The sequence below is a fragment of the Uloborus diversus genome, chromosome 8 (assembly GCF_026930045.1).
Source record: "Uloborus diversus isolate 005 chromosome 8, Udiv.v.3.1, whole genome shotgun sequence".
In the NCBI taxonomy this organism is placed as follows: Eukaryota; Metazoa; Arthropoda; class Arachnida; order Araneae; family Uloboridae; genus Uloborus; species Uloborus diversus.
The window spans coordinates 39936206-39954494 of NC_072738.1; the positions used below are offsets into that span (position 1 = coordinate 39936206).

An 18289-nucleotide genomic window follows, 5' to 3' on the forward strand; every position below is an offset into this window, starting at 1 on the left:
GGTGGAAAGGACTATGAAGGGTTACTTAAAACCTGATGAACCATCAGCTATGTGGCAAGCCAGCTGATGTGGGGTAGTAGAATTAAGATAATTTTCCTTTTCAGGTTTACTTTGCAAAGAATATTTATGAGATGAAATTAAGAATTTTGTGTCAATACGATAAATAATTAAGATTCAGTTTTTGCTAAACATGCAGCCAAATTAAAAAATAAATAAAAACAGAAAATAAAGTATATAAAATGAAAAAAATTGCTTACTTTATAACACTGTCATCTTTCTTCAATGCAACTGTTAGTACTTTAGCAATTTTGGGAGAATCAACTACAAAGAAATGTAGACATTAAATAAAAATACTTAAATTAATAATCTTCAGCATTACAACTAAAAGTTCATTTTGAAATTTTTTTCTTCAAATTACAACATTATGAATTAACTCAACTATAGCAAACAGATAGCAATATTATTTATCATATAACTTTTGAAGATTTAAAGGGAATGATAAATACAGTGAAACCTTGTTAAGGCCAACACGATGGAGATGCCAAAATTTTTCGCATTAACTGAACTTCAAGTGAACTGATTTTGAAGTTTACCATATTTTGAGTAAATAAACAAAACATTTTGTTTTTGCGACTCAGAAAATATAGGAACCAAAATACATGTATATCACAGTGCACATATAAGCATTTACATTTATATTTTATGTAAGAAATATTAAGTCAAATAAAAAAATATTAAACAAAATTCTTCCAAATGGAAGAATAAACTACCAGTATACAACTTATTTGAAAAAGGTCTTTATAGATTTTTGCTTTAACGTTTTGAAATATCCTTTTATAAAAGTATCTATCTCTTCTAAACAATTGAACACCCACGAGGCATTCTCCTGTTGCATTAAGAATCATTGCATAGTTTCTAATGCCACGCTAATGAACTTACAGTATTTAAAAATAATTTATCATTTATACTACTAAGATATAAAACAAATTAATTAAACAAAGTGTTGGTCTTGCCATGAGTTATTCAAATTCTACTTTTATAAAATAACACTAAAACAAAATGAAAGACAAGCAATGTTGTTACAAAGTTAAGGAATTCAGACGTCACTGAATTTTAAACCTAGGACAGTTTCATAGAGTCTGAGTACTTTTCAATTAGTTTTGAGATTCTGTTTCTTCTAAATTGTTAGAAAATTTGAAACTATAAACTATTTACCAAGATTTACATTTGTAACAAAATAAAATGATTGGAATTTCATTAGGTGGAAGCAAGCTGTATTTTCCAGAAATGAACTATGCAATAATTTAATAAAAAAGGAAATGGAAGCTTGCACAGTCTTTCAACTTGGTGAAATAAAAACCTTAACTTTTAAAACAAGCTAATGCAATATAAAACTCAGTTTTATAATTAATAATATAAAGTTACTTTTTAAATTTAAGTTCTTTAATGATAAAGCAGCATGATATATGTCTTGCATTGGAGCATCATCTGTGATTGCTGCTTCTAAAACTTGCTGCAGTCCTGTAGTTGTCAGCTGCATGAAAAAGAAATATTTATTTAGTTTTAAAAGATTGTGTACTTTGAAAATAAAATAAACTGATCAAATCCTGTATACTTGCCTTACAATTGGGCAGTAACTTACTGCCACTTGTTGCATGAAATATTGTATCTATACGCTTCTTATCAATTTTCGAATCAAAAAACTTACAAGGATCCTGGGAAAGAAAAGAGGAAATTTAATGTCAAAAAATCAAACTTTTGCACCACATATCTTATTAAAAAATTGATGTATTTCAATATATATATATATATATATATATATATATATATATATATATATATATATATATATATATATATATATATATATATATATATATATATATATATGTTTTTAAAGAACTCCTAAATTCTACTATGGGGAAAAATTGAGAAAAATAAGTCAATGAGCTAGTGGACTAGTAACTACAAAATTTTACTGGTACATACACATTTCTAGTGATCTGTCCTTTCGTCTTGACTTCAAATAACGAAAAATTTTAAAAAAAAGGACAAAAATATGCAGAACAAGACTAACATGACAAATCGAGTTGGTTAGCAGTTTTCAACAGACATGTCTATCATACTGGGGAAGAGAAGGAAAAAGCATTTTTCAATTCACCAACACTGGTAAAGGAATTAAGCCAACAAAATCATATCAGTTTTGTAGTTTTGGGGAGAAGGCAACGGGATGGGAAAAACAAAGTTATGATGCTGCAGAAATGTCTTAATCCAGGGGTTCCGAAACTTTTTCGACTCGCAGCACCTTTGACGAATTAGAAGCTTTTGGCGGCATCCTAGTTCATCTCTATTAAAAAAAGTAAATGCGCTAAATGAGATTAAATATCACACTCTTAAGACTGAATTGGTACCAGCTTTTGTATATTCATTAGATGGCTTTATTGTGCTAAAATCTACTTTTCTAGGTTATCAAATCATAGGAGAAAATGACGGCACACAAAGACAATTTTCTCTTTGAATTCGTCAACTGCATAAATTAGTCTTTAAGAACAATAGACAACTTTATGCTGGTAAACTACAGTGAACCAAGCAAAAACGAGAGATAAAAAAGTTTTGGCATCTACCTTCTGTAATAACTTTTGCTACATTGTTGCCTGGTAATCAAAAACTACTAGTTGATAAAGATTTATCATCAGTCAGGCTTTATGATGACGATGAAGACACTAGATAGCAAATCTTTATTGTGTTACATCAAAAAAAAAAAAAGGAGGACGGCAATATTGGTCTACACTGTCTTATTTGGCACACCGACCTAACATACTATGTATGGATACCATGGACATTTCGTGACATCCCTTGCCGCTTTCAACGGAGCTTCTGTCTTAATCTATTCCCTTTCTCTTTAAAAAAAATCTAAATGCTAAATGATTTCAAAAAATGATGATCAAATGTTTCGTAGGAAAAACAGGATTAACACTTTACTGGTTTCATGACCGCTAAAATTTGTACTCTGTTGGTCTGATGGATGATTTTGCTGTCTTGGACCAGCAGATCCCTGTTAATTTCGACCACTGAGATTATGTACGTGTAGAAGTATACTTTTTAAATACATCTTTTTTACACATATTCACATTCTTACACCTATAATACATGCTAAATATATGCAATGACATCTGAGTCACAGAGAGGGTATGTCAAACAAGTAAAATATTAGGTAATTATAATACTACTATAAAATACTAGGAGGGTTAGCATTAGAATAGTGTAGATTGTAGAAAGTAAGGCTATGAGAGGGTGTCCTGACCATAAAAATCAACATGGGGAACACCTTGGTTTTCAGCAGTCCTGAATGATACTTTCAAATGTAAAGTAACATGATGTTTTGTTGATGGCCGAGATCTGAAACTGCAATTACAAAGCAAAATGGAATATGTTAAACAAAAAAACATACAATACAACAATGCCTCATTGTGAGCAGAAAAACTTTAAATAATTACAGCCTCATTTCATTATAAAATTTATAACCAAATATTCTGCCAAGATATGATTTTTACAAATATAGGATCGATCATATTTTAAAATCCTCTTACAACGAATACCATTTTCAGTCCAGGTTTAACTGCCATTACATTATCTGAATTCCATTACAATAAAATTTTCGATACAGCAAATAAAATTTTCAGTTCTTTGAATTTTGCTGTAACGGGATTTCACTGTATTAGCATGTAGCAAGCAAGCATGTGTACATAAAATCAATAAAACGCAATCAAAAACTAAGATTGTTAGAAATTATTGTCTTGATGTTGTCAGCAATATCAACATTAAAATTTACCAGCTTTCAAGACAAAAATGTCTTTTACTACTTTTTTTTTTCAATTTAAAAAAGAAAATTATGAGGTCAAAAAGAAAAGACAGAAATACCATGAACAAATTGGAACATTTGAGAAGTAGATAGAAAAGACCATAATTTATTATGCAATAACGTATACTTACTTCAGCTGCAGGTATCTTTTCACTTAACAAACTGTAACCTAGAACAGCATAATGTGCTGTTGTTAAATCAGACAGTGGGAAAGCTGTAGATAAGACTTTCTTTAATCTCTGTTGATCAGCAGAAGTAAGGTAAGTTGATGGTGTCAAAGCTTCACAAAAAATGAAAGACAGGACAAAGACAGACACATAACAAATCAATTTACCTGAAAGTAAACAACAATTAATATAAAGGGGAAAAAAAAAGTGTACACTAACAGCCTATTGAAATAAATACAAAGAACTGCGCTATTATTCAATACAATCAGCAATTTTGCTTACAATCCATTTGTAACCTTAAGTGTTACACAGAATTTAAAAATTTTACATTGTAATAATTAGCTACTTTTACTTTTAAGGGGAGGTGGGGCAGTTGGTCCGCTTTTTTACCTATCACTTTTTATCTCATCAAAAAATTTAATGATCAGTTCGATTTTCCACAATAAGTTTCACTAAACACTTCTCAACCCTATAGATTTTTTTGGAAGTGTTGAAACTTTTTTTAGATTAATTTTTTAACGGAACCTTCTAAAGTGAACCAACGTGCTCCACGGGAGGCGTACGTTGGTCCGCCTGGTGAGGCACATTGGACTGCATAACTCAAACAACATTTGTTATAATTTTAGTGATAAATACTATTAAACTTTGTAACTAACTTATTCTCTGTTGTGTGTAGAGTGAAAAATATTAAGTTTAAAGATCAATATTACATATTAATTTGATTTTTTGAAAAATCATCTTTATTTAAAAACCGCAATAATCATTTACCATTAGTACACATTTTTTTTTTTTTAAATCAAAAGAAAAATCATAGAATATTGTTATAATTATTTAAATTTAAGAGCAAAAACAGTTTTTAAATTATGTGGGGTAGGTTGGTTGGATCCAACGTGCACCACCTTTTTGGTCTGATAAAAGTGATGTCATAATTTTTTTCTTTTTGACAAAAAAAAAGAAAAAAAAGCTAATTATGAACTAAAGGAACTTTAAGAAAGGAATTCAATTTTTTCCCTGCAATCTTGATGAAAACCATTAAAAAAATAGTTAGTTTTCTGAAAATGACTCAGGACTACTGAAATAACACTTTCTGGAACAAAATTTGTTCAATATAACTGTACCATGTGATTTCATTATAGGATTTGTAGGACCATAGGTGCTGTCTGTTGGTCATAAAATAAAATAAAAAGTAATAATTAGTTGTAAAATAATTGAGACCGGTCCATAGTGCCCCGTGGTCCAATGTACCCGACATATTTGCAGAAAAAATAATGCTAACCTTTTTTTTTATTATAGTAAGATATAAGACACCCAATTATTCAAATATGTATTCTAACATAATAACCCTGAAGTGAACTGACAGTAGTTGATGGAAAAATAACTGTAAAAGCACTTATTTTTGAAAAAATAAAGATATTCAATGATTTTGCAAGCTGAAAATTTGAAAATTTTACTTAAATCAAATGTTGATAACACAGAAAAAAGTTTGAAATGTTTTGCAAGGCTTACATTTCACAATTACGATTCGCGAAAATAAGGGCTTTAAAGGTATTAGTGATTTTTGCATTTAGAAACACAAACTTTTCCCCCAAGTATTCAAACATTTAAGAGTTTCAGGAACCCTAAAATATAGGGAAAAAAATTTAAAGTAATTAATGTGAAATCAGGGTTCAAAAGCAGTCATTAGTGATATTGAGATCCTTCCCTTTTTTTTTTTTTTTGATGTCATATCCAGTCGTTATTTCAGACACCTAACTCGCAGCCAATTACAATTTTAGTTTTCTTTTGTCTAAACAAACTTACAAATATAGTTCACATATGCATTATTAATTTACTATAATGATTTGAGACGCATTTTACCAATTACATAATTAGTTAAATTTAGCAGCTGGGAGCTGTGTTGAAGCAATGAATTATTTAAAAAATACGACAAAGTAGAACATTTTGGAGACAAAACTAAAAAAGCTAGGAGCCAATGATGTCTAGCTCTTATGATGTAATTTCGAACCCAGGTTAGAATTATAGCGAAAGTACTCACTTTCCAAAACCAAACAAAGTTCTTGAATTGTTATCAGGCTTCTCATTTATCTTTTTACACATCAAACCAATAAATCAAATCATTCAAAACCATAGACAAGAAAAAAGTGAGATTAAAAGGGGTAAAAAAATCTTTTTTAGAAATTACTCGCAATTATACAACAAATTTACACACATTTCCTAGTTTCTTGTGAGAAAAAAACTGAAATTGATAAGAAAAGTTGGTCACATAGACAGAAAATGTTACTTATTTCATTTGTCACAAGATGCATTTAATGTGTGAGTTGCGTAACATAGCTGTATTGAAAGGTTTTTCAATTTAATGAGAGATCTTAAAACATTATTTATGCATCAATACATTTTGAACAATCGGGATTTAAATCAACATGATGTTACAGATTAGAAATTTTAAGAGTACAATTAAGATTTTCATAACAAGACAAGTCATGAACACTTTCATGAAACCATTTTATTGTGTAGTATTGAAGATGAAGAGTTTAAAAAGCATGCGGACATCTAAATAAATTTATAATTACTTTTAAACTTCATGTTTACCACCGACAAGCAGTATACCGGCAACGAGAAAAACGTAAAAAGCTGTCGTGTGTCGTGTCTATCAAGCAAACTTTTTGTTGCCAAAACCACCTTTATGAATAGCAAATAACTAGATCTGTCAGCCAATAAGCCTTCTAATTACAGAATTTTAAACATTTTCTTCAATTAACTATTAAGTATTTTAATTCCACATCAAATATTTTCATAGTTTGCAAAATAATGGCTTCAAAAGAAACAATATTTAAGGTTATAAGCATCTTGCTATTTTTTTAAATATTTTTTGGCAACAACTGATGGTTTTGATTTGATAGCAGACTGATTGTAGACGTTTCGCGGAAGGAAGCACCGCACGATGAAAAAGAGGAAAAGAATTAAAAACAAGTACTATGTAAACAATTAGATCCAGGCTATAAAATAGTGCACTCATATTTTAAAAATTTTAACTCATGTGGTGAGTTTCACTGTTTATTTTCTGACTAACTTTGTTTCCACCGTTCTGGACTAATTCAGTTCTCTACGCAACAAATTCTCTATTTATAACTTTTGGCGGATAGAGCTATAGAATAGGTTTCTTTAATTGTTTTTCTTCTGTTTTGATTCGTTGATAAAAAGTCAACTCTTACTTTAGGAAAGTAAGTTTTAAGTTTTGTTTGTTGTCAATCGCCCATCACTTTACTTGTTTTAATTTTAGACTTTTAGGTCCCCATTGTTTCGTTGGAGCTCCTTAAACCTAAATTTTTACTTCATCACATTTATGAAAAAGAAAAAGCACTTGCACATCAGTTTATTTTTTACTGAGACACTTGCTGTAAGTTCAATTTCTTGTAATTTAACCTTCATTAATTAAGATAATTCTGTGCTGATTTTTTATAACTTTGCTACAATTGGTGAAAGATTGGTGTACAAAGCTATAAATTCAAAATTTCAAATGGTGAAGGAAATCGCTTCTTATGATTTTACTATTATTTACTATTCTTAGTCTTTAAAAAAGTTAATATTATACTTTGAATGCCTTAATGAGCTTCATGACAAAATTATGGTTTTTTTTACGATATGTAGTACCTTTTTATGTATTCATTGTGTTAATTCTCATAGTGATGTGATTGTTTTTCCTTTTTTTTGTAAAAGTTTATGTTCTTTTGTCAGAAACTTAAAAATGTATCAATATTTTAGCATGTCTTTTTCTCTTTTCCCTTTATTTTATTTTTATTGGCAGACTTTATGAATAGAGTAAAGTAATGCTCTAACTCAGCATTTCTGAACTTCCACAGAGAACAATAAAGAGTTCAATCAAACTCTCATTTTTTCTTTTCCTAACTTTCTAATTTTTCTTTAAACAACCTACAGATCTCTTGACCCTTCAGATTAAAAACAAAGAGGAAGAATATTAACTAACCTTTGATTCCATTCACAACTTATTGCTGATTAGGGTCTCAATACAGTAGCCAACATAAAAAAAAAAAAAAAAAAAATTAATTTTTCATCCAAAATCTTGCAATCTTTATTATAAGTGGATTAATGTACCAATGTAAGAGGATTCTCTTAATTGTCATTGTTAACTATACAAAACATTATTGGAGCACCCTCTGTCATGAAAATCAATGCCAAGACATGATATTGAATAGGAAATATTTTCTTCTCGATTTTCTTTGAAGCCTATAAAATTCCACAGCATTACTGCAATGATATCTAGTGATGGAACAATGACCATGAGTGGCATAATTACTAGGATTGTATCTATTAAAGTACAGTATAACTTTGATTAAACAATACCTGATTTAATGATTTCCTCAATTTAATGATACATTTCACAGGTCCGAGTTTGACTGCATTGAATATCTATGTTCCTCGATTTAATGATATCCTTGATTTAACGATAACTTTTTTCAGTCCCTTGACAATCGTTAAATCGGTGTTTTACGTAAATTCAAAATTTGTTCTAGTTGCAACTAAAGAATTTACCCAGGCACATTCTGTAAAGAAAACTTATTCTTCAGTTTTAAGACTGCTGTTGATGTCAAAATCATTATCTTTACAAAATCTCTGCAACTAAATGATTGTTTATTCAAATTGCTGTGCAAGAACGCCGGGTATAATCGCATATCTTCTTTGACATACAGAACTCAGATGGTTGTCTGGAACAGAGATACAAGCCCGAATTTTCGAGCTAACGAACAAGGTGCATGCCTTTTTTTTTATCCAGAACCCAAGTTTGACCCTTTGGCTGGCTAAAAGTGCATATTTTAAGTGATTTTTACAAAAATTAGTAAAATTAATACTTTTCTTTGGGGAAAACAAGAAAATGTCTCACGCTCATTAAAGAACTTATATACTTTCAAGAGAAGAGAATGATAGAACTTTGGAAATTTTGTATATGTTCAAATAGCTGATTGATAATAAAAAGCTTTAAAAGAGGAAGTGACTGTGTAGTAAATGAAATTTATTTAAAAATCTACTGAATAATTAAGTGATTTAAGTGGAACTTTAAATTGGTAGTTTCCAAACAAACAGCAGAGAAAATATCAAAATGAATTGTGGATTAAAAACTATTTTCAATGTAAGACTTTCAGCTAGATCATTATAAGAATATTAAAAATTCATACATTTTATTGAAATGCAATCTGATTCATCTTTGCAGGTGCCCAGTGAGTGGAAGAGTTGACCCCTCAGAACTACCCCCCCCCCCCCCCCTCCACCGAGAATCTATAAAATGAATGGTTGTAATTAGGAACATTGTCATAATGATTATAACACAATGGCAAGGTTATTAAATAAATCTGTACCAAATTTGAGTTTTTATAATTTAATTTATATTTTAATTATGAAGTATAATATGTAATTAAGAAAACCATAGCTTCATAATACGCAAGTTTTATTGAAGAATTCAGAAACTATTTCTGTGTGAATTTCAAAGCAGTTACTGATTTGTTCTTAAAACCATTATACAGTTGAGGTGACATTTTGATACTACATGCCATTTCCATTAATATCATGGTTTTTCAAAGAAGCTACCATGTGCTTTCTTTCATTTTACATTTTTATAAACTGATAAAGAAATCTATTACAGTAGAAGACCATTATAACACACACCTTGGGACCAGAGCTTTTGCGTTATACAGGTTATTGCGTTATATAGATCATTTCGTAAATTTTTAAACTAATATTCAGAATATATCTATGTATTAGCAATTCAGAATGAGTTTTATCTGCAATGGACATTAAAGCACCAATATTACAATTAGTTATTCACAAATAAATATGTTCCACAATCAAAAGAAAGTGCATTATCTTGCACTTGTGCTAGCTTCATGGTTTGCATAACAGCTGCATTTTCAAGAGCCATCTGGTATTTTCTGTTTACTATGAGTACTAATTTTCAATTAAAAACCTTTGAATTAAGATGGAAAGATGAAAAACTTTCAAGATTTAATTTGCCTAGCCCTTTTTATGTTTTCAGAGCAAAACAGAGGGATTTTTTAAACTACAAAACTTATTTTTTACTTCTGAAAAGTTGTGCGGTTTATAGAGAATTGCGTTATATAGGTCTTCTACTGTATTTCGCTTCCTGGATCGAAATGACTTCCCGGCAATTCTACTCATTTTTTTTATATGTTAATTATTGATTCCATTAAAGAAGAATTAATGGATGAATCGCCATATTCAAAACCAGACTTAAATGTATTTTGCAGTGACATCTGTATTACTTACTTCTCAAACAAAAATGCTTTTCTTCAAATTATGCTGTGTGTTTTCTGTACTTTTTTAAATACCTGTAAAAAAAAATTCCATGTTAAAGGAAGTCAGTTAAAATGTTTGTAAATGAAATAGTTAAATTAATTATACTTTTTTAGAGGGGGTGGGGGGGGGGGGGCTTAAAATTTGCTACTGGTCTCAACCAGGGAACCCATGCTGAAGAATGTATGATTTTGCATAAGAAAAATTTCAGAAACTGCTTCACTGTCAATAAAAAGCACCAAATCTGATGGGAATAACGTAATAGGGTATAAATGTTAGAAATAATCTATTGACTAGTTTTCAGTACGGTTTCAGGAAAGGTAAATCTTGTGCAACTAATTTATTACATTTCTATGACAAAGTTACCATGGCTTTGGACAATAAGAAGCCTGTAGATGTTGTTTACATTGATTTTCAAAAAGCTTTCGATAAGGTACCGCATGTTGCTCTACTTAGCAAATTACCTGATATAGGAATAGGAGGGAAAACTTTCATTTGGGTAAAAAATTGGCTGACCGGAAGGAAACAAAGAGTAGTTGTAAGGGGAAATTATTCTAATTGGAGTGAGGTCTTAAGCGGGGTTCCTCAAGGATCAGTGTTAGGGCCTGTTTTGTTCATTGTCTTTATGAACGATATTCACAAAAATATTTCTGGGAACATGAATTGTTTTGCTGATGATGTCAAAGTTATGGGGACTAGAAAATGAAGAACAAGCAAATCAGCTGCAAGAGGATCTAGATCATATTACGGAGTGGGCTGATAAATGGGGTATGGCTGTTAATGTTGGGAAATGTTAAGTGCTACATTTAGGGCATGGAAATATGTGTACAAGTTATTATTTGCAAGGTTCAGTCATTAGTCAGGCAGACAAAGTTACTGATCTGGGGGTCCTTATAAGTCAGGATTTAAAGTTTAGCCAGCAGTGCAGCATTGCTAGCAACAAAGCCAATAAGATGCTTGGGTTTATCAATAGATCTATTTCAAATAAATCTAAAGAAGTTCTTCTGCCCTTATATAGAAGTTTGGTAAGACCCCATTTGGAGTATGCTGTTCAGTTTTAGTCTCCTTATCTTAAGAAAGACATTAATGTATTCGAAAGGGTTCAAAGGCGGGCTACAAGGCTAATAAGTGGACTTTCCCACTTAGATTATGATTCCAGGCTTAGAAGGCTAAAAATGTACAGTCTTGAGCAAAGAAGAGACCGAGGGGACATGATTCAGCTGTTTAAGTTTATTAAAACGAAAGATGTTACGGGGCTAAAGTTTAGCACTGAAAACAGGACAAGGGGTCATTGTTTTAAGCTATTTAAATCTCAGGCTAACATGGATATTAGGAAAAATTATTATTTTAGCAGGGTAGTGGAACCTTGGAACAGCTTACCGGAAGAGGTGGTAATGAGCAAAGGAGTAGACAGTTTTAAGAGAGCCATTGATCTTCACTGGGGATTGTAAATTGACTAGGACCAGTCTAGCTGGGCCCAGAGCCAGTTGCTGGTCGTCACTTTTGTATTTGTATAAATTAATTTCATAATCAATGAAAGGAAGCAGCATTTCAAATATTTACTTTAAAAAATAATTCAATTGAAAACATTCCTGCAATTGTTTACATTTAATTCTTAAACTATTTGAACACAATGTGGACGGATAACATTGTCAAAGGTTTAGGGGGGAAGTCCTGAGCACCCCCCCCCCCCTTCTTATGACCCTCCCCTGATAGGGATAGTGTTTGAGTCCACAGCAAAGATTGCAACTTTAGAATAACAAAAGATCCCCACTTTTGAGAAAAACAAGTTCAAGTGGCAGTAGACTTCTGATAGGGCTAGATGAATAACAGCAACTTTGCGATCGAAAGCTATTGTGCTTTTTCTTGTGGAGGCATGAAATGAGAACAGGTAGTCGTGCGTGTTAACTCCTTCTCCAGTGGTACCGGCATCCCTCAGGAGGGATCCATCTGTATAGATGTGCACCCAATCATATTTAGGATACAAGGTGTCAGGGTGGAAAATATTATGATATTTTTGAAAATATCCGATATTTTGATATATATTGGATATTTTGATTTATCCGATATTTTCAATCAGCGGAAACTAAAGTCTTCAAAATAGTAAATGCATCCTCAAATCACTCTTTATTTTCTTATATTATTGTCACAATATGTATTGTGAACTTAAAACTGCGATTTCTTTCATTATTTATGTCTAATATTTTGTTTTACATTTTTATTAATTTTAATAGAGTCAATTTTGCAATAGCTGTTTTACTCATTTCTCTTCCGTTAGTTACTTTTACACATTTATATGATTTGGAAGTAAAAAATATGCATTAAGTCATTATTTTATTTTATTTATTTATTTATATATTTATTTTTTTTTTTGACAAATGTTTAATACTTAACTAAGCACTTTTAACATGAATTAAAATTGTTACATTACTAATGATTTTATGAATATAAAATAAAAAAGGCATGTTACATTACTTTGTTATATTAATGACGTATTAATAAATTATAAAAATATAGTATGTAACTTTTTGGTTATTTTTATATTGAATGAACGATATTGCTATGATTGATATAATTTTTATTAAAAATACCATAGTTAAAAAAATAAATATCAAAATATCATGATATTTTCAAAATAAATATCGGATATATTACCATGATATATATCGACTGATATATATCGGCGAACCCCATAGGCGCCCATACGCAAAATCGTAAGGGGCAGGGCCGTATTTGGAAGTGTGGAGGCCCCGGGGCAACGAAGGAGTGGAGGCCCCTAATCAGGGTTTGAAAAGATCATCATATTTTCGAAAATATCCGTTTCTTTGATATATATCCAAATATTTTGATATATATGTATATATCCGATATTTTCGACCCGTGAAATTTAGAATATTTTGTAAAAATTTTATTGTGGGGGCCCCTTTGTTGTGGAGGCCCCGAGGCAGTAGCCCCACCTGCCCTCCCCCTAAATCCGGCCCTGGTAAGGGGGGCTCAGATATTTTAACCATAGCGCAGCAGGATATTTTCCCCACGAAAACCAATTTCAGGACAGATTAGAGTCATTAAAATTTGATATTTTTAATAACTTATTCATTAATGGCTGGAGAAGAAATGTTTTTACATTTTTGCAAAGAAAAAAGTACTAAAAGCAAGGAAGTTCTAGTTTCTAAGGGGGGGGGGAGCTTGAGCCCCCTTGCCCCCCTATATGGGCGCCCTTGGCAAACCCTGCAAGTGTTAACTGTTTCACTAAATTATGCTCTAATGATAGATACACCAGATTCCCTTTGGAACGCCTCTTGGGTCAGTCCAAAGCGTGTATGATAGTGTTTTTCACGGATGGGTCTATGGACAAAACTAGAGGCTTGAGATTAAAGTTTGATTCAAAGAGTTCCTTACATGGGCGGATCCAGGGAGGGGGCCATGGCCCCCTCCGAGAAAATTTCAAGAATAGTTAAAATCCCCCTTTTTTGAGCAAAAATTTTCCCTTATAATACAAAGTCTAACAATAAGGAAAAAAATGAGGGAGGAGGGAGGGCTGGCCACCCTGAAAAAGTTTCAAAAATAGTCAAAAACCTTTTTTTAGAGCTAAATATAAAAAAAATCCTTATTATTCCTTGAAGTCTAACAAGAATATAAAAACAACGCTGTTGAGCCACAAAAACCACACTGAGGAAGTTTCAAGTGTAGTTTTTTAAACCCTCTTTCCTAGCTTAAATTGAAAAAAAAACTTCATTGTAATTCGTGTGAAGTCTAAATTCGTGTGAAGGCTTGGCCACCCCATGAAAATTTCAAAAACATCAAGTGTATACCAAATATTTGGGTTCATTTAGCATAATGGACTCGTCTTGTTAGATGTGTTTACTTCCCCCATGGGGGAAAGAAAAGAGATATGGTGTTAGTGAGTGTCCGATAAAAAGTTCTACATTTAATGATTGCGCATTAAGTTAGATTTAAGTTTTAACCTCGCTTTAATTATTCTTCATTCCCTTTTTAATATGGGACCCTCCAAACCACTCCCCATCCTCTTGTTAATATTACGAAAGATCGTCTACAAACCACATTTTAAAAAATAACTTGTAAAAGTTTCCGGAGGAGGGTCATCCACCTCTCGTTTACTCCAACATCATTCAAGATCGGCCTAAATTTTGTTTTAAGCGCTTTGAGTTTCTAAATGTTTCCCCGGGAACTCCTCCCTCCCTAACATCATTGGAAAGTCTTCAAGAATTACGTTTTTGGAGCTTCAATTTCGAAAAATTGCTGGTCTTCTAAAGTTACTCATGAATCATGGATTGCCTACTTTTCAATTTAAAGAGTTCAATTTTGAAAAATTTCGGGAATGAACCTCAAATATTATTAAAAGTCTGTGAATTGGCTTACATTTTTATTTTAAAAACAGTATAATTCTAAAGTATACTTATGATTGAAGCTTATTTCACAGTTTTCAAATGAAATTATAAGGAATAAAATTATTTAAAAAATATTTTTAGCTTGGTGTCCGACGTAAATTTTCGGTGTCGGACCTTCAAAAAGTGCTTTCCGGTAAGCATTTATTTTTTTATGATCATTAAACATTCATGTACATTTTAATTTAAAGTGCATATTGCTATCAGAATTTTTGAGTAAAATACTATTAAAAACTTTTAGAGGAGGAGCCCCATTTACCCGGTAAAATTTCGCTATAAGAGGTCCCCATACTATGGGGTAAGTGGTTCCCCCGTAACAGTGAGGATTTGAAAATCAAAAGCAACTCTGATGAAACATTTGTATTAGTGAAATACAACAAGACAACTATGATGATTTAGTATGAATTGATAGTTCAGCTACAAAAGCTGATGATTAGCTATTTGTGAAACTTACCTGAAAGAAAACCATCAATATTTATATGGGTTGAATGTTGATAATGGTTCTTCCTTAGCCAACTTTACACAGACGCAGTCATTTAGTGTTTCCATTTTTTTTCCCACTTATAGTTTTGGCAAATTTGCCAAAATTGATTTTAATCAACTGTATTACGTTCATTCAACACACCTTTTCTTAAAAGGGGTCCTATACAGTAAATTCACTAAATCTTTAAATGATTATTCATCTCAATTCATAATATTAGTATGTATTTTTTGGAAAAAAAACAGAATTTCTTCGAGAGTCACCAAGTATGGTTTGAAAATACTCAAGATGTTGACCTTAATTTAACCTCCTGTAACTTATTCATAACTGAAGTGATCAAATTTTAGACAGGCATTCCAAAATATACAACTCTTTACCTTTAAAATGACACCTCATTTGTTTAGAAATTTTAATTTTGAAAATTTGATCATCTGGTTGACCTTAACATGGAATTGCCCCTCAGAATCTCTTCAACCCCTAACCAAACCAAAGATAGTCTAGAATCCTTTTTAAGTCTGTAAATTACTAAAATTTCCTGGGATGGGCCTTTTAATCTCTCCTCCCCTTAACATCACCAAAAATCGTCTAAAACAGCATTTTTAGAGCTGCAATTTCGAAGAAAGTGCTCCAAACCACTTTTCCCCTACCATTACCAAAGATAATTAGAATGCATCTTTAAGACAGCAAATTAGAAAAATTTCTTGGTGTGGAACTCGAATTTTTCCTCAACGTATCATTACGAAAAGATCGTATTAAACTGTGTTTTTGGCTCTACAATGGCAAAAAAAAAAAAAAAAAAAGATTACAAATCAGAAAAATTTCCTTAGATGGGCCCTCAAATATCTCCTCCCTCTGACATCCTCAAAGATCGTCTAAAACTGCATTCTTAGAGCTACTATTTCGAAAAATAGACAGGGGAGCGCCACCGGACCTTTTCTCCCCTAACATTACCAAAGATCGTCTAAAATATGTTTTTGACTTCAAATTCAAAAATTTCCCGGGGGAGAAACCCTCGGACCCCTTTACTTCGGAGTTGGTAATATTATACTTACGGTTGGTTCATATCGGCTTCCTCTTAAATCAAAAGTCCTATACAGTCGCCTCAGAACACAGTACTAATTACAGGAATACCACTTTGAGGCCACGATATATGAACGCGTTTATTAAAAAAAGAGGAAAATTATTGGGAAGGTTACAGCCCTTATGTTACACTTGCGTCGCCTAGTGAAAAATTCTCTAAAAAATGCTCTAGTTAAAGGTGGGCTATATTAATATTTGTAAAATTCAAAAATTTTCCAAAGCATTGTATTTTTCCAAATGGCCCCCTCAGAGAATATTGTCTGGATCCGCCCCTGGTTCCTTAAGTTATGGAGCCCCCCTGAACAAACACATGCTGCGTCTTCAAACTTCTCCTTGTATTAAAGGGTAGTTTGTTCCGAAGAGAGAGATCACCAGGTGTTTGTAAAAATTTCTCCCAAAGTAGTATGACTCCATGTTGAAAAAAATTAATGACAGGTTTATTTTCAATTATCGTCTGCATAGCATCTGTTGATGTTGATTTTACTACTCCCCTGATTCCCCTGATAACCAGCAGAGCTTAGTTTTATGCCCTATCAAGCAACTTTTAATAACTGAGCTAGATACTGTGATCAAATACTCACAACAGTAGGATAGACTAGGTCAAAATGTAGTGTTGAAGAACAGTTAATAGTAGTACAGCATAAAATCTTGATTTTCTCCAAAGTTTTTTTTTTTTTTTTTGAGTTGTGCCATTATTGTTGCCGTTGAGCCATATGTCCTAGACCAGGGTTCATACTAGAATGACAGATTATACGGTTCCTGCAATATTTTCTGAAATCCCACTAAACAGAAATCTATTTGTATAAGTTCCCAATCAAGTCCCACAAGACATTTTATGCAAAGTTGAAAATCCTATCTTGGGTTCTTCTCTACTCGGAAGACCCCTTTAGATGATGAATATAGTGGTGTGGGTGATGCACTTACAAACATGTTTTTTTAAGGTATGGGAGCAAGGGGGTTCAATTTAAAAAAAAAAAATCATTTATTCAGTATTGATGTAAAAATCTTCATCTGTACTCACATCTTCATTGAGCTCCCACTTTTTTGATGCACCAGCCTACTATGGGCTTAGATCACTTTACTTTTTTCTGATTTTATTTCCATAGAGAAAAGTTTGAATATTTTATGTTACAAAAATCGATCTTCAAACTTTTTGTTAATATTCATGTTTATTTATTTTGTTCTTTGTTGTTCTGTATCCCATAGCAAATAATGCTTTCAACTCTGTACCATCGATGATTCAGATTATTTCCTCGGCATCCTTTTATGTCCTACAAATTATTACGTCCATTATTTACCTAAGCTCTAGACTTTTATCTCATGCTTCTCTTTCTGAACAAGATAGTTAAGTTCACTCAAGTATCAGCATCGAAATAGCTTATCACACAAAGCAGTTTTATCTGCTTTCTGTACGCTGGAAATGTATTTGTTACCTAAGCTCTTTTATCTGAGAATATTGCACGCATTTTTCTTTTTATTTTGCATGTCTCTTCCGTATGACGACTCATTTTTAATTTTGAATTAATCAGAAGTGCTTTTAATGCGAAAAATTGCTTTTTATAAAAATTTTGATGTCATTTTAAATTTCTGATTCACAATATTTGAATTATTTTTAGATTTCCTTTGGTAAGAAATTTTTTTGTAGTCCTTTTTTCTTTGATCAATCAAATATTTAGTTTTTGAAACATTATTCCCTTTTTGAAATTGATTTTTGATAGCCATATTGAGGATATTTGGATAACCATATTGAAAGTGTTTGTACTTAGTTGTGTGTAATTCATAGCCCTTGCTTGAATCTTTTATTTTAAATTTATTCACATATAGATATAATTGGTTATCATCTCAAAATGCAAAGAAAAAGAATATAAATAATTTTTAAAAATGTATGAAAATTTACATTGTGAAAAGAGTCAATTTTGGTAAATTATTTTCATTTAACAGGACAAGGGGGATCATTGTTTTAAGCTAT

The 18289-nt window shown here is 31.6% G+C and overlaps 2 protein-coding genes across 2 annotated transcripts in view; one reads left to right on the forward strand and one right to left on the reverse strand.

Moving 5' to 3' along the window:
* LOC129227247 (dolichyl-diphosphooligosaccharide--protein glycosyltransferase subunit 2-like) overlaps positions 1-6671 on the reverse strand; it is a 44479-nt gene extending 37808 nt beyond the window's left edge. Inside the window, exons 1-5 of the mRNA XM_054861760.1 lie at positions 6600-6671; positions 3994-4196; positions 1620-1715; positions 1426-1534; positions 258-321 (exon numbers count right to left, since the gene is read on the reverse strand). Of these exons, the coding sequence (XP_054717735.1) occupies positions 258-321; positions 1426-1534; positions 1620-1715; positions 3994-4196; positions 6600-6612 (485 nt within the window). The 5' untranslated portion in view covers positions 6613-6671. The remainder of the gene's footprint in view (positions 1-257; positions 322-1425; positions 1535-1619; positions 1716-3993; positions 4197-6599) is intronic.
* Positions 6672-6918: 247 nt separating this feature from the next.
* Positions 6919-18289, forward strand: part of LOC129227504 (MFS-type transporter SLC18B1-like) — a 49375-nt gene continuing 38004 nt past the window's right edge. The window contains exon 1 of the mRNA XM_054862080.1: positions 6919-7069. The gene's annotated coding sequence lies outside the window, so the exon portion shown is untranslated. The remainder of the gene's footprint in view (positions 7070-18289) is intronic.